At 45.4% G+C, this 24583-nt stretch overlaps 1 protein-coding gene across 1 annotated transcript in view; it reads right to left on the reverse strand.

Annotated features, from left to right (window-relative positions):
- LOC117506023 (regulator of G-protein signaling 9-like) overlaps positions 1-24583 on the reverse strand; it is a 150383-nt gene that overhangs the window by 125707 nt on the left and 93 nt on the right. Inside the window, exons 2-4 of the mRNA XM_034165562.1 lie at positions 3429-3505; positions 517-598; positions 261-323 (exon numbers count right to left, since the gene is read on the reverse strand). Coding sequence (XP_034021453.1) covers positions 261-323; positions 517-598; positions 3429-3490 — 207 coding nt within the window. The 5' untranslated portion in view covers positions 3491-3505. The remainder of the gene's footprint in view (positions 1-260; positions 324-516; positions 599-3428; positions 3506-24583) is intronic.

The raw sequence follows: 24583 nt of genomic DNA on the forward strand, positions 1-24583 counted from the left end.
AAGACAGATGCCAGCCAACAACAACAAGGACAACAAAGACAAAGAAAACAGACACTAGCTAATGAACAACAAAGGCAAGACAGATGCCAGCCAACAAGCAAGGATGACAATAAAGACAAAACGAGACAGATGCCAGTCAAACAAGTAATGAAGAAAACAAACAAACAACAAAAACATTATGAAAAACAAAGCCAGTCTGCTGAAGCTGAATGACTCGTGCTGTCTTACATGTTGTCTGTGTTTCCACACTGACCTGTTACCTCGTCGTCGTTGGGATCAATAAGACGATCCACTCCAGTGACCAAAGCAGAGTGCGTTCCAGGCTGGACACAAATAAATATCAAAATAAATTCACAGGGCTGTCCTCCAAAAGTGGTGTGCACTCTTCAATCCAACCCTGGTCCGTGTCTTCCCAGCCTTCCTGTTTAGTCCAGGGTCTGTTCAGCCTTTCATTGTGTGCTGAAGCAGTGGGCCTCCCAGAGGACCAGAGAAGGGAAATATCACATCCATACTCACTGGTGGCCTGTTCACCACCCAGTACGCCCTCTCTTGACAGTCAAAGACCACGCGATCTGGCTTCATCCTCTCCTTTCCTGCCCTATCAGACACACACAGAACAGATTCTGTCATTTATCAGTGGTTTGTACAGATTTATGCTGATACCGCACATATGAGCATTTCTATGCAAAGCGAGCAATTTAACAGTTTGTTCTTATGAATGTGTGTAAATATATGCACAGCTCTGACTGTGTGCATGCACGGCATCTAGTGGTAGAACAGGGAAACTGCAAATGGAAAGCATTACTGCCATCACAGTGTGCAACCTGAAAATGTTTGATGCTGGTTCTTGTGCTGAGCTTGTTAAAAATTATGTCCATAAGTGACTGTGATTAAGAAACAACATGACACAGTGAGTAAAAGGTCATTATGATGCACCCAGAATTTCTCACATTTATTTTTATCATCTCACTTCTGTGAGCGCACACACACACCAGTGGCCAAGAGCTGGAGGGAGCCAGAAGGAGTTGGGGCAAGGAGGTCGCAGTGTAGCCAGTGTCAGAAAGAGGAGCAGAGAACAGCAAAGAGTGCAGCCATGAGGAGGAAGTACTATGGATGCGGTATGTGAGGATGAGAAAGGACGACCGCCCGTGGAGGAGCCATGCCTGGAGGAGCAGACAAGTGGATGGCCGAGGACATGCAGATAGAACACTGAGTGCTGAATGCACAGTGGGACCAGCACCCGAGCTAGCATGGACAATGGGGACCAGCACCTGAGTGAGCATAGGCGGAGTCAGGCACCAGCCAGCACGCATGTCTCCTCAGGTGGGCGTTCCTGTTGTAAGAGTGTGTGTGCATGCCTGAGTGACAGGTGCACTCTGTGAGTAACGCGGCGGTGGACGTTGGCTGCTGCTGCTCTCCACTGCTGACTGACATGGAGCCTGATGCCGTCCAGAACCGGGGATTTGGATGGCATCAGACTCCATGTCAGTCTCAGAATCTGAGATCTCAACAACCTTAATACCCTGTGAAAAAAAATCCTTATGTTCACTCCTTGGCTGCTGTTGGTGTGAACCAGATCCACCTGATACTTATGGGACTACTGGATTAAAAGGATTAGTTATGTATTTAAATATTTTGTCTGATGGCAAAATCACATAATCCTTTGGTCTGAGGTAGATCTTGGGCTGTGGTGGTGTTTTTTGTGTTACGGTCAGAACCACTAAACACGAGGGTTAGGGGTTAAGCGTTTAATCCATAGGTGACAATAAACATGCAAACATGAGCAACAATCCCAGGTGATAAAGAACTAAACCAACACAGTCAGAGTGCGAGTAAAAAACAAAAAGGTAACAAAAACAACTGCCCAAAAACGAGCAAGGTGTACACTTACTAACGTGGACAAACAGGTGCAGATGGACGGAACTGGGAGAATGCAGCAACTGACAGAAGACACAGGAAAACATATGACTAACTGGCAAGTAGCTAACGCTAAGGTATGGCCTAAATACAAATGGAACTGATTAACACAGGTGTGACAAGGGCAAACGGACCAGTAGGGACACATGGGGAAAATCAATGTGCACAAAGATGAAAACTAAACGGACAGCCCGACTGGAAAATAAACCAACAAATAACGTGCAACTCTTATGGGAACTAACATGGAACAATAAAATAACAGAAAACATCACAAGGCTGAAAATAATAACGGACAAGAGCACAATAATTACGAGAAATCTAAAATGGACATGGAGTCAACACAGGGGCAACACAGAGCTGTCACACAAGGGCAAGACCGAACAAGAGTAGAGGCGTGACTGTTCACATACACCCCCAGGGGACCACACACAGCTGTCAGGCAGAACCATGGCAACTGTGCATGGCCGCATGCACCACACACACGCACACACACACACACACACACACACACACACACACACACACACACACACACACACACACACACACACACACACACACACACACACACACACACACACTCACGCAGGACATGGGGGAAGAGGCATGCTAGTACACTCACTCCCACATTCACCCATAACAGACAGCTGGGATGAACATAACACACATAACATAGCACACCAGACAAAGAGACACAATGAAGATAATTACACCCACATACAGAGATTCAAACATGACAGGGGGGACATAATCACAAGAAGAGAACACAAAACCACCTCAACAGAACCGATCCCCAACTTGAACTGAAATGCTGTACAAATAAAGTGTGAATATTCCTCTGTCACATACATACAAACAATTACTTTACAGTTAAATAGATTGTATTTTATAGAAGATTAACATTCTAAAACCAAAATAAAATTTCTAAATTGAGGGAGGTGAAGAGGGCAGCAGATGACATCTTTGATCACATCAACCGGGTGGACGACAACATCAAGTCAGAACAACATGTTGAGGAGGACAGCCATCTGAAAACCAATGCACACAAACCAGTATCTCACCTTTGAAAGCTCTGACTCTCTGACCAACAACCACACCTGATTCTAATCCATCATCAAGCCCACATCCACATACTGTTCAGCAGGTGGCCAACTTGTCTTCAGGATGTTATACAAACAAACAAATGTGGTGTTTTGTTTGTTCTGGTGAATCAAAGTGTTTGTCGTACATGATATTAGTGAGTTATTCGATGATGATATTTATTGATTCTAAGTTCATGTGTTAACAAACAGGAGCAGATGGATTCATTTATCTATTCACTCACTTTAGAGGGACATGTCCAGGGTTTACTGAGGGTGGTGAGTGTGTGTGTGGGGGGGGGGGGGGTCATTGTGGAAATCAAGAAATATTTTAGCAAAAGAAAGTGTACAGAAGACAGAGTGAGACCACTCAGTTGTCCAGTGGCTGAGTATTTGTTGGTGCAGCAGAGGGTGGACAGCTGTCTCACTTACTTGTACTGCTCAGTGGCCTGCATCACGATGAAATCCCACTTGTGGTTGAGCCACTGGTGCATGTGGTCATAGTTCACCTGCGTGGAGCAGAATCATCATCATCATGATCATTCTAATTATTGTCACTATCGACAAAGTGAACACATAACTTGTGACAGCTGGAACTCCCATCAGAAGGACAGTTTGCTATGTGTACTAGCAATGAACGACACGCTTTAAGGAGTAGTCAACAGAGACGTGTCAACATGGCGGGGAATGTAGACATGTTTCTGCCAGCTCCTGCACATTTATTCACTAATTAAGGAACGAACTTTCATTTTTTTTTTTTTTTTTCATTTATATAGCGCCAAATCACAACAGAGTTGCCTCAAGGCGCTTCACACAAGTAAGGTCTAACCTTACTAACCCCCAGAGCAACAGTGGTAAGAAAAAACTCCCTCTGAGGAAGAAACCTCAAGCAGACCATACTCAAAGGGGTGACCCTTTGCTTGGGCCATGATACAAACATAAATTACAGAACAATTCCCAAAATGAATATACAGGAAATGCTTTTGGTGCACAGGACAGGAGGGTCAACAGCACAAATACCACACCCATCTCTGGATGGAGCTGCACCTTAAACAGAGAAAAAACAGAATCAAATCAAATCTATTTTATTTATATAGCGCCAAATCACAACAAACAGTTGCCCCAAGGCGCTTTATATTGTAAGGCAAAAGCCATACAATAATTACGGAAAAACCCCAACGGTCAAAACGACCCCCTGTGAGCAAGCACTTGGCAACAGTGGGAAGGAAAAACTCCCTTTTAACAGGAAGAAACCTCCAGCAGAACCAGGCTCAGGGAGGGGCAGTCTTCTGCTGGGACTGGTTGGGGCTGAGGGAGAGAACCAGGAAAAAGACATGCTGTGGAGGGGAGCAGAGATCAATCACTAATGATTAAATGCAGAGTGGTGCATACAGAGCAAAAAGAGAAAGAAACACTCAGTGCATCATGGGAACCCCCCAGCAGTCTAAGTCTATAGCAGCATAACTAAGGGATGGTTCAGGGTCACCTGATCCAGCCCTAACTATAAGCTTTAGCAAAAAGGAAAGTTTTAAGCCTAATCTTAAAAGTAGAGAGGGTGTCTGTCTCCCTGATCTGAATTGGGAGCTGGTTCCACAGGAGAGGAGCCTGAAAGCTGAAGGCTCTGCCTCCCATTCTACTCTTACAAACCCTAGGAACTACAAGTAAGCCTGCAGTCTGAGAGCGAAGCGCTGTATTGGGGTGATATGGTACTATGAGGTCCCTAAGATAAGATGGGACCTGATTATTCAAAACCTTATAAGTAAGAAGAAGAATTTTAAATTCTATTCTAGAATTAACAGGAAGCCAATGAAGAGAGGCCAATATGGGTGAGATATGCTCTCTCCTTCTAGTCCCCGTCAGTACTCTAGCTGCAGCATTTTGAATTAACTGAAGGCTTTTCAGGGAACTTTTAGGACAACCTGATAATAATGAATTACAATAGTCCAGCCTAGAGGAAATAAATGCATGAATTAGTTTTTCAGCATCACTCTGAGACAAGACCTTTCTAATTTTAGAGATATTGCGTAAATGCAAAAAAGCAGTCCTACATATTTGTTTAATATGCACTTTGAATGACATATTCTGATCAAAAATGACTCCAAGATTTCTCACAGTATTACTAGAGGTCAGGGTAATGCCATCCAGAGTAAGGATCTGGTTAGACACCATGTTTCTAAGATTTGTGGGCCAAGTACAATAACTTCAGTTTTATCTGAGTTTAAAAGCAGGAAATTAGAGGTCATCCATGTCTTTATGTCTGTAAGACAATCCTGCAGTTTAGCTAATTGGTGTGTGTCCTCTGGCTTCATGGATAGATAAAGCTGGGTATCATCTGCTTAACAATGAAAATTTAAGCAATGCCATCTAATAATACTGCCTAAGGGAAGCATGTATAAAGTGAATAAAATTGGTCCTAGCACAGTACCTTGTGGAACTCCATAATTAACCTTAGTCTGTGAAGAAGATTCCCCATTTACATGAACAAATTGTAATCTATTAGATAAATATGATTCAAACCACCGCAGCGCAATGCCTTTAATACCTATGGCATGCTCTAATCTCTGTAATAAAATTTTATGGTCAACAGTATCAAAAGCAGCACTGAGGTCTAACAGAACAAGCACAGAGATGAGTCCACTGTCTGAGGCCATAAGAAGATCATTTGTAACCTTCACTAATGCTGTTTCTGTACTATGATGAATTCTAAAACCTGACTGAAACTCTTCAAATAGACCATTCCTCTGCAGATGATCAGTTAGCTGTTTTACAACTACCCTTTCAAGAATTTTGAGAGAAAAGGAAGGTTGGAGATTGGCCTATAATTAGCTAAGATAGCTGGGTCAAGTGATGGCTTTTTAAGTAATGGTTTAATTACTGCCACCTTAAAAGCCTGTGGTACATAGCCAACTAATAAAGATAGATTGATCATATTTAAGATCGAAGCATTAATTAATGGTAGGGCTTCCTTGAGCAGCCTGGTAGGAATGGGGTCTAATAAACATGTTGATGGTTTGGAGGAAGTAACTAATGAAAATAACTCAGACAGAACAATCGGAGAGAAAGAGTCTAACCAAATACCGGCATCACTGAAAGCAGCCAAAGATAACGATACGTCTTTGGGATGGTTATGAGTAATTTTTTCTCTAATAGTTAAAATTTTATTAGCAAAGAAAGTCATGAAGTCATTACTACAACCCCTGGCAAAAATTATGGAATCACCGGCCTCAGAGGATGTTCATTCAGTTGTTTAATTTTGTAGAAAAAAAGTAGATCACAGACATGACACAAAACTAAAGTCATTTCAAATGGCAACTTTCTGGCTTTAAGAAACACTATAAGAAATCAAGAAAAAAAGATTGTGGCAGTCAGTAACGGTTACTTTTTTAGACCAAGCAGAGGAAAAAAATATGGAATCACTCAATTCTGAGGAAAAAATTATGGAATCACCCTGTAAATTTTCATCCCCAAAACTAACAACTGCATCATATCAGATCTGCTCGTTAGTCTGCATCTAAAAAGGAGTGAACACACCTTGGAGAGCTGTTGCACCAAGTGGACTGACATGAATCATGGCTCCAACACGAGAGATGTCAATTGAAACAAAGGAGAGGATTATCAAACTCTTGAAAGAGAGTAAATCATCACGCAATGTTGCAAAAGATGTTGGTTGTTCACAGTCAGCTGTGTCTAAACTCTGGACCAAACAACATGGGAAGGTTGTTAAAGGCAAACATACTGGTAGACCAAGGAAGACAAAGCGTCAAGACAGAAAACTTAAAGCAATATGTCTCAAAAATCGAAAAATGTACAACAAAACAAATGAGGAACGAATGGGAGGAAACTGGAGTCAATGTCTGTGACTGAACTGTAAGAAACCGCCTAAAGGAAATGGGATTTACATACAGAAAGCTAAACGAAAGGCATCATTAACACCTAAACAGAAAAAACAAGGTTACAATGGGCTAAGGAAAAGCAATTGTGGACTGTGGATGACTGGATGAAAGTCATATTCAGTGATGAATCTCAAATCTGCATTGGGCAAGGTGATGATGCTGGAACTTTTGTTTGGTGCCTTTCCAATGAGATTTATAAAGATGACTGCCTGAAGAGAACATGTAAATTTCCACAGTCATTGATGATATGGGGCTGCATGTCAGGTAAAGGCACTGGGGAGATGGCTGTCATTACATCATCAATAAATGCACAAGTTTATGTTGATATTTTGGACAATTGAAAGGATGTTTGGGGATGATGAAATCATTTTTCAAGATGATAATGCATCTTGCCATAGAGCAAAAACTGCAAAAACATTCCTTGCAAAAAGACACATAGGGTCAATGTCATGGCATAGGGTCAATGTCAATGAGCAGATCTTATTTGATGCAGGTGTTAATTTGGGGGATGAAAATTTACAGGGTGATTCCATAATTCTTTTCCTCAGAATTGAGTGATTCCATATTTTTTTCCTCTGCTTGGTCTAAAAAAGTAACCGTTACTGACTGCCACAATCTTTTTTTCTTGATTTCTTATAGTGTTTCTTAAAGCCAGAAAGTTGCCATTTGAAATGACTTTAGTTTTGTCTGTGATCTGCTTTTTTTCTACAAAATTAAACAACTGAATGAACATCCTCTGAGGCCGGTGATTCCATAATTTTTGCCAGGGGTTGTAGTTAAAGTTAAAGGAATACTCGGCTCAATAGAGCTCTGACTCTTTGTCAGCCTGGCTACAGTGCTGAAAAGAAACCTGGGGTTGTTCTTACTTTCTTCAATTAGTGATGAGTAGTAAGATGTCCTAGCTTTACGGAGGGCTTTTTTTATAGAGCAACAGACTCTTTTTCCAGGCTAAGTGAAGATCTTCTAAATTAGTGAGATGCCATTTCCTCTCCAACTTACGGGTTATCTGCTTTAAGCTGCGAGTTTGTGAGTTATACCACGGAGTCAGGCACTTCTGATATAAGCTCTCTTTTTCAGAGGAGCTACAGCATCCAAAGTTGTGTTCAATGAGGATGTAAAACTACTGACGAGATACTCTATCTCACTTACAGAGTTTAGGTAGCTACTCTGCACTGTGTTGGTATATGGCATTAGAGAACATAAAGAAGGAATCATATCCTTAAACCTAGTTACAGCGCTTTCTGAAAGACTTCTAGTGTAATGAAACTTATTCCCCACTGCTGGGTAGTCCATCAGAGTAAATGTAAATGTTATTAAGAAATGATCAGACAGAAGGGAGTTTTCAGGGAATACTGTTAAGTCTTCAATTTCCATACCATAAGTCAGAACAAGATCTAAGATATGATTAAAGTGGTGGGTGGACTCATTTACATTTTGAGCAAAGCCAATTGAGTCTAATAATAGATTAAATTAAATCAGGCATCAGAAAGACAAGAAATTCAGTACGAGGTCTGTTAGAAAAGTATCGGACTGTTTTATTTTTTGCAAAAATCTGATGGATTTTAATCACGTGTGCTTGCATGAGCCAACCTTGAACCTTGCGTGAACTTTTTCACGCCTGTCGATTGCGTCATTTGCTGGTGAGCAGCCTTTGTGTGAGGACGTGTGTAGTGCGCTTGGCGGATTTTCATTGCAAATTCAAATTTGTAATTCAAATTTTGCCAGAAACTGGGTGACAGCCAGGTGGAAACCATTCGGAAGATTCAGATGGCTTTCGGTGACTTTTCAGTCGTGTGACTCTCCGAGAAATTGTGGAGGAGGTGGACATCATTTTTCGGAGTCCAGCATGTCCTGTGAGACTTCAACACGAAGGTGCTTTTGCTCCACCGTCAGTATCGGCATGAATTTCGCCGCCACTCTTTTCATGGCCAAATCTGTCACAGTGGAATGTGCCGAAAAAGTGCTGATGTCCACCTCTTCCGCAATTTCTCGGACAGTCACACGACGGTCCCACATCATCACAGCGTTCACTTTGGAAATGATCTGGTCATTTCAGCATGTTGATGGCCGACCAGAGCGCGGCTCGGTTGTGCAGCCTTCTTTAAACCGGTTGTACCGTTCCTTAATCTGTGTGATGCCCATAGCATCGTCACCGAAAGCCGTCTGAATCTTCCGAATGGTTTCCACCATTTACCAGTTTCTGGTAAAATTTGATGCAGTGCTGCTCCAGTCATTCCACCATTTTCCTTGCAATGAAAATCCGCCGAGAGCACAACACATGTCCCACACAAAGGCTGCTTACCAGCAAATGACGCAATCCACAGGCGTGAAAAAGTTCACTCATGCGCACGAAGGTTCAAGGTTTGCTCATGCAAGCACACGTGATTCAAATCCATCAGGTTTTTGCAAAAAATAAAAATGTCCAATACTTTTCTAACAGACCTCGTATAATTTGCCAGCATTAAACAAGAAAAACTGAAGAAATACTAAGGTGATCACCGGCCTCTAGCCCTGAGCTTCACTAAAAGACCCAGAATTTAGGTAAAGTTGAGGTCGCGGCATGCTCCGTTTACTAATAAAATGAATTAAAAGACTAAATGCTAGCCATATGAGTATGCTAGCCATACGAAAGGGAAAATAAGTGCGTCTCAAGTCTGGACTTGAAAGTCTCCACAGAATCTGACTGTTTTATTGACAGAGGGAGATCATTCCACAGAACAGGGACACGATAAGAGAAAGCTCTATGACCTGCAGACTTCTTATTCACCTTAGGGACACAAAGTAGTCCTGTACCCTGAGAACGCAAAGCCTGGGCCGGTACGTAAGGTTTAATTAGGTCAGCTAGATAGGGAGGTGCCAGTCCGTGAACAATTTTATAGACTAGTAGCAGAACCTTAAAATCTGATCTCACTGGGGCAGGAAGCCAGTGAAGGGATGCCAAAATGGGTGTAATGTGGTCAAACTTTCTGCTTTGTGTCAAAAGTCTGGCTGCAGCATTTTGAACCAATTGGAGACCCCTAAAACTAGACTGTGGTAAACCAGAAAATAGAACATTGCAGTAGTCCAATCAAGAAGAAATAAATGCATAGATCAGGGTCTCAGCATCAGCCATAGACAGGATGGGACGAATCATCGCTATATTTCGCAGGTGGAAGAAAGCAGTCCTCGTAATATTTCTAATGTGGAGATCAAAGGACAATGTAGGATCAAAAATTACCCCAGGGTTCCTCACTTTGTCACCGCAGACTTTGTCACTTTGTCAAGTGATTTCTCACGATGTCTCACTGGACCAAGAACCATCATTTCAGTCTTATCAGAGTTTAAAAGTGGGAAGTTTCTAGACATCCAACTTCTCACTGATGCAAGACAATCTTCTAAGGATTTTATGTGAACGAGATTACCAGCAGTTATCGGCATGCGCCACATGCTAAGTATCAGCATAGCAGTGAAAGGTAATCCCAAAATGGCATAATATGTGCCCAAGGGGTGCTATATAAAGGGAGAAAAGCAGGGGGCCTAAGACGGACCCCTGTGGAACCCTAAATTTCATGTCACTAAGGTCTGTTGGATTGGCGTCAGGTGCGATGAGCGACGGCTTCGCTCCACACTCCATCCAGGTAAATGGTTAGACAGGAGCTGCACGAGTGTGTGATTGGAGGTGGAGGTTTTCCCTCCTGGAGGAATTAAGCACTGAAAGATTGCTGGGTGTGTATTCACACACCCACCATTAACTGTTTCTGTTTCTGCCAGCAGTACCGGGTCTGACTGCTGAAGACAGTGGCCACCTGGGGCGCAGGACTTGCTGGCTCTGGTGTTCTTCAGATCCGTTGGCGGTGGAAACTGTGTGGGATCTGGCTCTTCTCTGGCCAGACGTCTTCTATCTTCGAGCCTGCCCACACATCACCTTGTGTATGATTGACCATCCTCATCCTCTGTTATTGTCTGTTATTGTGCGATTCACAACATTAAATTGTTACTTTTTGGCTTATCCATTGTCCGTTCATTAACGTCCCCTGTTGTGGGTCCGTGTCACTACACTTTCACAACAGGATTTCTCGGCCAGCATCATGGATCCCGAGGGGCGTCAACCATCGCTTGAACAGCCAATGGAAGAGCGAGGTGCACAGGCGTCAGCAGGAGCCGTGTTAGGTGGGCTGCAGCAAATCTTAACCGCTTTCACTGCTCGGTTGGACTTAGTCACCGAGCGGAATGTGATTCTCAGTCGGAGGATGGAGGCTCTCACCGCCCAGGTGGAAGCGCAGGCTCAGGGCGCTGTTGCAGCACCTCCTCCTGCTGACCGGAGGCCTGAAACAGACATTCCGCTGGTCGTTCAACGAACCCCCCCCACCATCCCCTGAAGCATACATAAGCCCTCCGGAGCCGTACGGAGGCTGTGTCGAGACGTGCGCGGACTTCTTAATGCAGTGCTCGCTCGTCTTTTCACAGCGTCCTGTCATGTACGCATCAGACGCTAGCCGGGTGGCTTACGTTATAAATTTGCGTCGAGGAGAGGCACACGCCTGGGCTACGGCGCTCTGGGAGCAGAATTCACGGCTGCTAATGTCATACGCTGGGTTTGTGAGGGAGTTCAGACAAGTGTTCGACCACCCTCATAGAGGCGAGACCGCTTCAAGCGTGCTGCTGTCGATAAGACAGGGGTGCCGGAGCGCAGCTAAGTATGCAGTCGACTTCCGCATCGTGGCAGCGCGAGCCAGCTGGAATGCTGTTGCGCTCCACGCCGCCTTTGTAAACGGACTGTCTCTGGTCCTTAAGGAGCACCTGGTGGCGAAGGATGAGCCACGGAATATTTAGACGGGCTTATCGACCTGGTTATACGGTTGGACAACCGTATGAACAGAACACCGACGGGAGCGAGACGAAGGGCGTGGTCAGGCACAAGCCGTCCCTCTTCCTCCGGGTCCGAAAGGGAGCCGTCTTCCCCCACGCTCCACAGCCAGGGCACTCCACGTAACGACAGCTACCCCTGCCGTGCTATGGAAACGAGCAGGGCCAAAAGGCGATCAGATCAGAGACAAAGGAGGCTGGTCCGTGGGGAGTGTTTTCTCTGCAGCTCAACCGAGCACACGCAGAAAAACTGCCCCAAACGGTCAAAACAGCAGCACTTGTCCTTAGACACTGGGCTAAGGGTGGGTCATAATACCCACACGGGGAAACCCCGTAAATCTGCACGAATCCCAGTCACAATCCTAAGTGAGGATTTAACCCTTCACGCCCCAGCACTAGTAGACACGGGGTCGGAGGAGGAATCTGCTCGATAGCAGATGGGCAAAGGAAGTAGGGCTCCCTCTGGTGGCTCTGCCTTCACCTTTGAAGGTACGGACACTAGATGGCACCCTTCTTCCATTAATCACACACCACACACAGCCCGTGACATTGGTTGTGTCTGGGAATCACAGGGAGGAGATTGTGTTTTATGTAACACCTTCTACCTCCCCAGTGATTTTAGGGTTTCCATGGATGGTGAAGCACAATCCCCGGATTGATTGGCCATCTGGGGTTGTGACGCAGTGGAGCGAAACCTGCCACCGTGAATGTTTGGGATCCTCGGTTTCAACCCGGTGTGACAGCTAATGAGGAGGTTCAAAGGTCCCCCCCAATCTGATGGCGGTGCCGGAGGAGTACCATGATCTTGCTGACTTCTTCAGCAAAGATCTGGCACTCACTCTTCCCCCGCACTGACCGTACGATTGCGCCATCGATTTGATCCCGGGCGCTGAGTACCCGTCCAGCAGGCTGTACAACCTCTCACGTCCGGAATGAGAATCAATGGAGACCTACATCCGGGACTCCTTAGCTACCGGGTTGATCCGGAACTTCCACCTCCCGATGGGCTGCGGGTCTCTTTTTGTGGGTAAGAAGGACGGCGGACCTCCGTTCATACATCGATTACAGAGGGCTGAACGAGATTACAGTTCGCAATCGATACCCATTACCTCTGTTGGATTCGGTGTTCACGCCCCTGCATGGAGCCCAAATATTCACCAAACCCGATCTTAGGAATGCGTACCACCTGGTTCAGATCCGGAAGGGAGACGAGTGGAAGACGGCATTTAACACCCCCTTAGGTCACTTTGAGTACCTGGTCATGCCGTTCGGCCACACAAACGCCCCCGCGACGTTCCAAGCATTGGTTAATGACGTCTTGTGGACGTCATTGTGGGACCTTGTGGGACCTGCATTGGTTTGTCTTCGTATATCTAGACGATATACTCATCTTTTCTCCGGACCCTGAGACTCATGTCCAGCATGTACGTCATGTCCTGCAGCGGTTGTTGGAGAACCGGCTGTTTGTGAAGGGCGAGAGTGCGAGTTCCACCGTACTTCTTTGTCCTTCCTGGGGTCCATCATCTCCTCCAACTCCGTCACCCCTGACCCGGCCAAGGTTGCGGCGGTGAGAGATTGGCCCCAAACCAACAAGCGTAGGAAACTGCAACAGTTTCCTCAGCTTTGCAAATTTCTACCGGCGGTTCATTAAGGGTTACAGTCAGGTAGTTAGCCCCCTGACTGACCCTGACCTCCACTAAAGTCCCCTTCACCTGGTCGGATCGGTGCGAAGCAGCGTTTAGGGAGTTGAAACGCCGGTTCTCGACTGCGCCAGTTCTGGTGCAGCCTGATCCTAATCGCCAGTTCATAGTTGAAGTGGATGCCTCTGACTCAGGGATAGGAGCCATGCTGTCCCAGAGCAGGGAGTCCGATAAGGTTCTCCACCCTTGTGCCTATTTTTCCCGCAGGTTGACCCCGGCTGAAAGGAATTATGACGTCGGCAATTGGGAACTCCTGGCGGTGAAGGAGGCTCTTGAGGAGTGGAGACACCTGTTGGAGGGAGCGATGGTGCCCTTCACGGTTTTCACGGACCATCGGAACCTGGAGTACATCCGGACCGCCAAGCGGCTGAACCCCAGGCAAGCCCCGCTGGTCACTGTTCTTCGGGCGCTTTGACTCCAGATCACATACCACCCCGGGACCAAGAACCAACATCGGATGCCCTGTCCGGTGCACGAAGAGGAAGCCAAGGCCGAGTTGTCGGACCCAACAGAGACATCATCCCCGAGTCCACTGTCATGGCCACCCTCACCTGGGACGTGGAGAAGACCGTCCGGGAGGCCCTGGCACAGAACCCGGACCCGGGGACCGGCCCGAGGAACAAACTGTACATCCCACCGGAGGCCAGAGCTGCGGTTTTTGGACTTCTGTCCATGGTTCCAAGCTCTCCTGTCATCCAGGGGTATGCAGAACTGTGGCAGTGGTCCAGCAGCACTTCTGGTGGGCGTCTATGGAAGCCGACGTCCGGGATTACGTCCAGGCCTGTACCACCTGTGCCAGGGGCAAGGCTGACCACAAAAGGACTTCGGGCCTCCTCCAGCCTCTACCGGTGCCTCATCGCCCCTGGTCCCACATCGGCCTGGACTTCATCACGGGCCTCCTGCCATCCCAGGGCAACACCACCATCCTCACGATAGTGGACCGGTTCTCCAAGGCGGCCCACTTCGTGGCCCTCCTGAAGCTCCCGAGGGCCCAGGAGACGGCAGACCTCCTGGTCCACCACGTCATGCGTCTGCATGTGATACCATCGGACATCGTCTGGGATCGTGGTCCTCAGTTCTCTTCCCAAGTCTGGAGGAGTTTCTGCAGGGAACTGGGGGCCACCGTGAGTCTCTCATCCGGGTACCACCCTCAGACAAACGGACAGGCAGAGCGGGCTAACCAGGAGCTGGAGCAGACCCTCTGCTGCGTGACCTCCGCGCACCCGACGGCCTGGAGCAACCATCTGGCCTGGATCGAGTACACCCACAACAGCCAAGCTTCGTCTGCCACCGGCCTCTCCCCATTTGAGGTGTGTTTGGGGTACCAGCCCCCATTGTTCCCGCTCGTGGATGGAGAGGTCGGTGTGCCCTCGGTCCAGGCCCACCTCAGGGTGTGGCGGACCGCCCGTTCTGCCCTGTTGAAGGCCCGGACGAGGGCCAAGGCCCATGCAGATCGCCGGCGTTCCCCGGCCCCTGCATACCAGCCCGGGCAGGAGGTGTGGTTGTCGACCAAGGACATCCCGCTTCAAGTAGAGTCACAAAAACTCAAGGACCGGTTTATTGGACCATTTCCCATCCTGAAGGTCCTCAGTCCACCCAGTTTTTCATGTGTCACGTCTCAAACCTCATCACACCTCACCACTCTGCACCCCTGGACCTGCACCGCCTCCTGCCCGGATCATCGACGGGGAGCCGGCATGGACCGTGTGTCGGCTCCTGGACGTCCGTCGAAAGGGTCGGGGGTTCAAGTATCTGGTGAACTGGGAGGGGTATGGACCCCAAAGAATGGTCCTGGGTGAAGAGGAGCTTCATCCTGGACCCGGCCCTCCTGGCCGATTTCTACAACCGTCACCTGGACAAGCCTGGTCGGGCGCCAGAAGTAAGCAGAAGATCATTCACCACTTTAGTGAGAGCCGTCTCTGTGGAATGATATTTTCTAAAAGCAGACTGCAGTGGCTCAAAGAGATTATTCTCAGTAAGATAGTCTACGAGCTGCCGTGACACCACTTTTTCCAGAATTTTAGAGCAAAATGATAGATCGGCCGATAGTTTTTCAATACACTAGGGTCAAGATTACGTTTCTTGAGTAATGGTTTAATCACTGCAGATTTTAAATATTTAGGAACTGAGCCAGAAGTTAAAAAAAGTTTCCAGCACAGTTGGCCCAAGAGTGGGCCACAGGTCCTTAAACAGTTTTGTTGGTATAGAATCAAATAAACAGGATGTGCTTTTTGTTGATGTTACGAGTTTCATCAGCATGCTTCGAGAGATACTCTCAAATTCTGCAAATCTCGGTAATACCTCAGTAATGGTGCCCACCGCAGTAGCAGGGTGTAGTGGCTGGGTTGAGGAAAACACTAATTTTACCTCCCACTTAGCTGTGTTTAACTCGCAGACTGCTCAAGATATGTTGTGTTATGACTGGATGTGGAAACTCTCATCAATGTCTGTAAGCCTGGGCAGACTGAATAATGAACGATGAATAATGAGCCACATAGCAGAATTTTTTTGTATGAGTTGAGTTATTCTGTGTGCGTCAGCACACATGGTGCAACTCATCTGATCGACTGTTAAATCTATCATAAACATACTTTTAAAGCTGCTCATAAGAAGGAATGAAGATGAAACTGTTTTACCAAGCCAGCAATAAAACACTACAAATAAATACCTTTTAGGCAGTTCCAAATATGTTCTCCACCTCATGCATCACAGGAGGGAGAGAGGAAAAAAGCTCCAATTGAAATAGTCCTCTGTGATTCCAGAAGCCTTTAGAGGTGCTTTCAAAAGCCAAACACTAACAGAAAATGATTAATCCACGACAAAATAATTATTTTATATACAACGTCCAGCACACAAAGCAGGTGGGATTTTCATGATGAAGTGCACAAGAGGGCGGAGCCAAAATAGCTAACAAAGTTGCCTCAAGGGGCTTCACACAAGTAAGGTCAAACCTTACCAACCCCCAGAGTAAGAACACAGGCGACAGTGGTAAGAAAAAACTCCCTCTGATGATTTGAGGAAGAAACCTCAAGCAGTCCAGACTCAGAGGAGTGACCCTCTGCTTGGGCCATGCTAGAGACACAATTTATAAAACAATAACAATGTTACATGGCTTATTATTCATCCTTCATTATTAGGTGGAAGCAGGGCAGTGTTAGTGGTGTGTAGCACCATGCCTCGATTCACCCTAATTAAAGTACATTAATGCCGTCTCAACACAAAAACTTGAGTTTACAATTGATGAGACAGACTGTGCTTTCCACTCTCAGTTGAGAAATTCCCAAGTCATCTGGAGATCTTCAGATAAGTCTGGAGACATCCCCTGATGGTCCAACATTGCTTCACAGAGAGGAAAACAACACTGTAATTCAAAGTTCTTCAAAGGGAAGCCCTCGGCTTTTATCAGTTAAACTCTGGTCATTATGAATTACATGACATTATAATTGCTTCACATCAGAATCTGAGCTTCTCCAGGCCAGGAGAACCCAGACTCTTATGATCAAGCTAAGACAGGACCTCTCCTCATCCGGGGTGGGGGGGGGGGGACCCTTCCTCCATGATAACACGTCAGGACAACTTTGTCCTGACAATCAGCTTTTATCTTTGTTTAAAGCAAAGGAAAAGACCTTTGGTTTGAAATAAAAAATTAGATCAGTATTTGAATGGTAAAATGGACTGCATTTATATAGCGCTTTTCCATCTGAATCAGACGCTCAAAGCACTTTACAATTATGCCTCACATTCACCCCGATGTCAGGATGCTGCCATACAAGGTGCTCACTACGCACCAGGAGCAATAGGGGATTAAAGACCTTGCCCAAGGGCCCTTAGTGATTTTCTAGTCAGGTGGGGGATTTGAACCCATGATCTTCTGGACTTAAGCCCAACACCTTAACCACTAGACCATCACCTCCCCTAATTCTTTCATTTATATCTAAAGACTTATAATGTTTGTTTGTATTGATTAATCAAGCAAATGCTGTGCATGTATTCAATTTTATTGACCTGTGTCCTTTTTAACTGATGTGTGTTTAAGTGATCTTTTTGCAGTATCAACATGTTGATGAAGTATTCCATTTTAACCAAATGGAGTGTTTAAGTGTCTATTAATAATGGGTGTCCATTTGAGTGTCTTAGAACAAATAGTATTTCAAATTAATTAATGTGTTTAAATAGTTGAATCATTTGAGTCTGCTCTGAGGACATGAAGTTTCTGTGAGATTACACACACCCTAAATGGGCAGAGTTTGGCGACGTCAGTCCCCCTTTAACAAGTTAGGACAGAGCCTCACTTGGCCTTTGGCTCTCCTCCACGCTCTTCTCCGCCGGCAACTCTTTCTTCTCTCTCTTCCTTAACGCTTAATTTTTATTTTTTTATTTTGGGCCCAGGCCCCATTGCTAAGATAAGCTACCATGTGGCATTCATTCATCTTTACTTTTGGACAAACTTAAAGTTTTAACCTGAAGCTTTAAGGTGCATCAAGTCTTCTGAAGTTTTAAGAGAACTTCCGAGCTGAGCTTTTCAAATTAAGAGCAAATTTACAGAAAAGCGACTTTTCCTTTTTCATTATAATTCTCAACACTCTTAAAGTTTACCTTTTTCTAAATTCACAAAGATTTTTAATCTGGTTCAAACAAACTTAAAAACAAAACTACTGGGAACCATTTTCAACAAACACCTTCTACCTCTGGGTTCCTGCAAGCTGACAACAGAGCTGATTTCAAACCTGACTGCAGGCAGCTATAACCATCGGCAAAGTCAGCCACCCAGCCCTGGGATCACTCGGGGACACCTCTGGTTAACCCCTCCGACCAAAGTGAGCTCACGCTGCCCAGAGCAGAAATAATGACGACGGACGAACGGAACCAACCCTCCAATAGCAGCTAATTGACCCAGTCCAGGCTCCATGAAAGAGGTTTGTTGTCAATGGATACAGGCGGCTCCTTTTTTAAAAACATATTCATGCTTAATATTTTTCTTCACAATTGGCTTCAAAATTCATCACTAAATTCCAATCAGATTTATTTACTTAAAGTTTTAAGCTTTATCTCTTCCTTCCAACGTCTCATAAGTAAGAAAATTGTTTCCATGAATGAACTTATTTTCAGTCCCTGGCCAGAAAATGCCAGTAAAATGTTAATTTCTTGTATAAATTGTAAATAAATTATAAATATTTTCTGCTGTGGCTTATTTTGTGTTCAGAAGGAAACTCTTGGTCAACCGTATCGTGAGAATTCATGACTTTCAGATCAATCAATCAATCAATCAATCAATTTTTTTATATAGCGCCAAATCACAACAAACAGTTGCCCCAAGGCGCTTTATATTGTAAGGCAAGGCCATACAATAATTATGTAAAACCCCAACGGTCAAAACGACCCCCCCAATCAGAGATTGATTAAATTAGATCAAGACTGATTAATTCTTTTGAGACTGATAAATTAATGTTTAAATTATAGTACCTATGCTATGAAAAAAATAGGTAGTGCCCCAAGATAATAAGTATTAAACCCTAAATTAATTATTTTGGTGACCCGTTATATTGACCTTGTCCACTCTAATTCAATTTGGGAGTTTAATTACTTATTCACTATAAATTCCTGCATCTAATGGTTCCCCGGTGTGAGCCGATCGCATTTTATTCCATAAATGAATACATTACATTTTATGGTGCTCCCGTGTGGAGGCATAAAGATTTAAACAAAAACATTACATTTTATGGAGCCCCGTGTGAGCGTGATTCAGTATAAATTATTTTATTAATTAAATGTTACATCTTTTGGTTCCCGGTTGCGAGGCCTGAATATCTGTAAAGCAAAGTGTCTCCAAATAACTACATAAACTATTACAGGTGAGGACGAGGCTGTTAGAGGCCTATTATCCAAATTACCTAGTGGCTACCTGCATTAGTCTCCTCGCCGTCTCTCGTATGTGCCACGTTCAAGCCTCTTATGGGCCAGGAATGAGACCCATATGGGCCGCGTATTACAGCTGTCAATCGTAATTTTCAGGTATCCTGATAGGTGCTACATATGGGCCACATTGTGCCATGTATGGGTCATGTGGTGCCACACTGGGCCTCATTAATGCAAACAACACGTGGCCATGATGCAGGCCCGCCTCTGCCTAAGCTCGTTTGGCTTCGCTCTGCCACCATTTTGCAACGAACAACTCACACTCTCACACACATGGCATGATAAGCACGGTCAGAGGGAAGAAGACAGAAGCAAGAGGCAGGAAGACTGCAACCAGGGGGAGGGGTACAGCTTCATCTCCATCTCCTGCTGCATTATCTGAACCCGATCTCCAACATCTTCAACACCACCACCAGAGGAGGGCACTGAGATAGTGGCGGACAGACAGACAGGCGTACCCCAGCAGTGGGTCAACCAAGCCAGAAAGAGGGCACACAGGATGAGGGGACACAGTTGGAAGAGGAGGAGGGGGGTGGCAGCAAGAAAAGGAGAAAGAGGAGGCAGAACGTGGCGTTACAGGGGCTCAAACTTTGCTGGAAGAGTTATTCGAGGCTCAAGTGACAGTTCAGAGGCCGATACCTAGCACATGGGAGGTACATAGAGGCTCCATAGAGGCTTCTTTGTAGCAGATGCATGACAGATTTATACTCAGTTCTTGTTCAACACGGTGGGCAACACTTATTCATAGACAACCACCTGTAAGTCGCTGTCCTTTTACAGGCGCAAGATTTCTTGGATTACTTCGAGAAGAAAATAGACGACATTAGGTTAAACACATCCCAGCTACAAAAAGCACAACCTGTTTATTTGATCCTATACCATCAAAACTGTTTAAGGACCTGTGGTCCACTCTTGGGCCGACTGTGCTGGAAATTATTAATCTCTCATTAACCTCTGGATCTGTTCCTATATGTTTCAAATCTGCAGTGATTAAACCATTACTTAAGAAATCTAATCTTAACCCTAGTTTATTGAAAAACTATCGGCCGATATAAAATCTATCATTTTGCTCTAAAATTCTGGAAAAGGTTGTTTCACGGCAGCTCATGGACCACTTTACTGAGAATAATCTCTTTGAGCCACTGCAGTCTGCTTTTAGAAAATATCATTCCACAGAGACGGCTCTCACTAAAGTGGTGAATGATCTTCTGCTTGCAATGCATTCAGACACCACTACGGTTCTGGTGCTGTTAGATCTCAGTGCTGCGTTTGATACCGTAGATCATCATATTGTACTTGATAGGCTGGAAAATCCTTTTGGGATTACTGGGAGTGCCCTTGCATGGTTGACATCATACCTGACCAGTTGTTCTCATTGTGTTTTGTACAGTAACACTACCTGTAACCTTAGTGACATGAAATTTGGGGTTCCACAGGGGTCTGTCTTAGGCCCCCTGCTGTTCTCCCTTTATGTAGCACCCCTTGGGCACATATTACGGTGTTTTGGGATTACCTTTCACTGCTATGCTGATGATACACAGTTATACATACCGATAACTGCTGGTAATCTCATTCACATAAAATCCTTAGAAGATTGCCTTTTATCAGTGAAAAGCTGGATGTCTAGCAACTTCCTACTTTTAAACTCGGACAAGACTGAAATGACCAGTTAACTCTCAGCCTAGGCTCACGTATCATACATCACCCTGACAAAGTGAGGAACCTTGGGGTAATTTCTGATTGTAATTTTTTGTGATTTGCTGCTATATAAATGAAATAAATTGAAATTGAAATTATATGTGGCTGATTATTCGAATAATCACGGTTGTGCCCTGAGCGCATCTGTCTCCAACAGTGGTGAACTTATACATGGAGATGTTTCAGAAGGAAGCCCTCAGCACCTTCTCTGACCCTCCCCCCAGCCAACTGGTTCACGTGTGTATATGACACATGGTGCCGTGACAAGAAGAGGGCAGCAGATGACATCTTTGATCACATCCTTTGGAACAAAAACTTGCAGTGACAAGAATCCTCTTCCACCAAATGTTCATCATCATCACCTTAGATGAAGCGAAGATGAAAAACACAAGCACTTATAAAACATTTTGACGAAGTGTGGCTACCAAACATGGACCTTAAACAAAGTCCTCAAACCATTTCAGGAGTCCAAGAATGGGGAGGTAAATGGTAAATGGACTGCATTTATACAGCGCTTTTCCATCTGCATCATATGCTCAAAGCACTTTACACATCAGTGCCTCACATTCACCCCGATGTGAGACTGCTGCCATGCAAGGTGCCCGCTACACACCGGGAGAAACTAGGGGAAAAGGACCTTCCCCAAGGACCATCCCGGCAGCAGCATCAAGACTCTACATCAAGACATCTACAGACTCAAGTGCGAGGAGCCCTAATGTAACGACATTTGGGAAACCAGTCAACCACTCAAGGAGAAGTACAGACAACACTGCAGTTCCTGCAGGAACTACTCCTCACCTATATACCACCACTTGGTACAAAACCAAGGACACATCTTCAACCTCCAGTCAACTGACATCCTGACTGTGAGCCATGCTGGTTTGAATGTGGAGTAAAGGCCACCTGAAACGAGCATGCCTTTGACTCACACACGAGGACGACCTGTGTCGTGCTGGAGAGTAAACTCGTCTTTGACTGGTGCAGACAGGACACCAGAGGGGCGCTGGCACATGCTATTGCGCACAGAGAATTTTGAAATATTCAAAAAATCTTTTGCGCATGAATGACATGCTACGTGGCGCGATCTAATCGCTAACACAATGTGCAGCTCATCAAGTGGAGTAAAGAAGAAGTGAACAGCAGATCAGTGGATTGCATCAGAGTGCAGCTTGTCTGAAGGATTATAACAAGAAGTTAAATCTGTTAGAAACATACTTTAACAGCTGCACACAAGAAGGAAAGAACACACAGCTGTTACCATTACCAAGCCACGACAATGTAAACATGAGAAATAATTACCTGTTAAGACAGCTCCAAATGCTTTCTGCAGCTTGTCTGGCGGGCATGTGTGCGAACGGCTGAAGCTGGAGCGGCCCTCTGTGATTCAGGAAGTGATTCCAGCCGTTTTCAACGGCTAATTTGCAGAGAAAATGATTAATCTGACATGAAATGATTATTTTATATACACAGCATCCATCGGAGAATACGTGGCAGGTGGTGGAACACAGCGGGCGGGATCATCACAACAACATGCGTGCAAGTGCACGTATCAAAGTCATGCAAGTGTCAGGGCACCTGAACTCTCCCTGTTCCACTCCCAGGCAATTAACTCTATCCGGTGTGCTCAGCCAATCAACAGCCAGAAGACACCACTTTTAAAAAATAGTGTGACTTGTGTTGGGAAAGTGTAGTGACACGGACCCACAACAGGGGGCGCAAATGAACGGTCAATAGATGAGCCAAAATATAACAATTTAATGTTGTGAATGTGCACAACGAACATACAGACAATCTCAGAATATCACAACAGTCAATACACAAAGGTGACGTGTGGGCAGGCTCGAGGATAGAAGACATCTGTCCTGAGGAGAGCCGGAACCACACGATTTCCGCCGCCCCAGAACCTGGTGAATACTGGAGCCGCCAAGTCCCGAATTCCCAGGTGATCACCGTCCCCGACTGTCGGATCTGGTACTGCTGGCGAAGAACAAAGACAGTCAAGTGTGGGTGTGTGTACACCCAGTAACAATAACGATGGGAATGCCACCTCCACCTCTCACTCAATAACTTGCAGAGTATTGAAGATTCCTCAGGGAAAAGAGTGCCTTCTAGCACTCTCTCAGCTTCCACTGACAGCGGTACCGGTACTCCTGCAAACACTCACAATATACAAACAATATTGCAAAACGGCTGAGGATATTACCTCCAATGAAGTATGATATCTCGGCAATGAGGTGGAGATGACGTCTGGTCTTTATGGAGTGAGATGATGTTGAGTAGATGGGGCGCTGCCGCCATGGACACAGCCGGGGGTGACAGCTGTCACTCATTACCTCTTGACAGCTGTCACCCCCGGCTGTGTCCATGGCGGCAGCGCCCTCTTGTGCCTGAAGCCCGCACTTCAGGCAGGGCGCCCACTGGTGGTGGGCCAGCAGTACCTCCTCTTCTGGCGGCCCACACACAACAACTTGAGTAGGTACATGTGGAAAACATGAAGGGCTGGAGTCCTCCAGGAACACCTGGCAACGCTCCTCTGTGGCAGGACAGGACACATCCAACCCGCTCATGCGTGTGCATGTGGGTTGTGTGCCAGCCTGGCTGCAGAGCCGTGTGGCTGGAGGCTGCTGGGCTCATTCAGCCACTTCCTGAAGTGCTGTCTCTCTTCAAACATATAAAAGTGTGTTTCAGCTTCCCACAAGTTGTCTCACATGTTGCACAAGCTCTGAGTCGCAGAGGCTATGGTGGTGGCTGGGGGTACAAGGCGCCCACCTGATGATTTACAGAGGGAGTTTATTGTGTGAATTTTTTGGTCTGCTCAAAAATCAAGGAACACACTGAAATGCATAAATTTCCTCGTGGATTCTGTTCACAGGCTGTCGCAGACCAGTGAGATACTAGACAAAATAGCTAAATAGACAAAATAAATAAATAAATCATCTGCAGACATTTTGACGTAATACTGGCACCATTAAATAGTTAACACCTTTTATTGGACTTTCTCTCACTGGAAACACTCACTCATCTCCAACCGCTTACTCCAATTAAGGGTCAGAGGGGGCTGGAACCGAGATTTTCTCTCACTGGAAACAAATATAAATAAATATATACAATCTAATATAAATATAAAATTAAATTCTTTAAACTATCTTAGTGACTGAGAAAAGGCACAGACCTGCTGTTACTTTCTACTCTTCACTTTTCTCAATGTTCCTTCTGTGACCCAGAGGATCTAGATTATAAAAACAAACTTAACAAAGGACACGCTGGTGGGTCATGTCAGCGGTGCAACAAACTCGGCTGCAAATACAGATTCATATAGTTTGTAGTCAATCGCACCTCAATGCTGGACACCACAAACGCCCTTCAACACAAAGACTGTCCACGTCAGCTTAATGTCAGAATGTGATTTCAGAATGAGAATTTCTGTGTTTGTGAGACAGAAGTCAGGATAACACACGACTAGACGTTTAGTTTACGCAGGTTACAGCTACATATACTCAGTAACATACTGATGGAAATCTCTCTCTCTCTCACA

Source organism: Thalassophryne amazonica, unplaced genomic scaffold, assembly GCF_902500255.1.
Source record: "Thalassophryne amazonica unplaced genomic scaffold, fThaAma1.1, whole genome shotgun sequence".
In the NCBI taxonomy this organism is placed as follows: Eukaryota; Metazoa; Chordata; class Actinopteri; order Batrachoidiformes; family Batrachoididae; genus Thalassophryne; species Thalassophryne amazonica.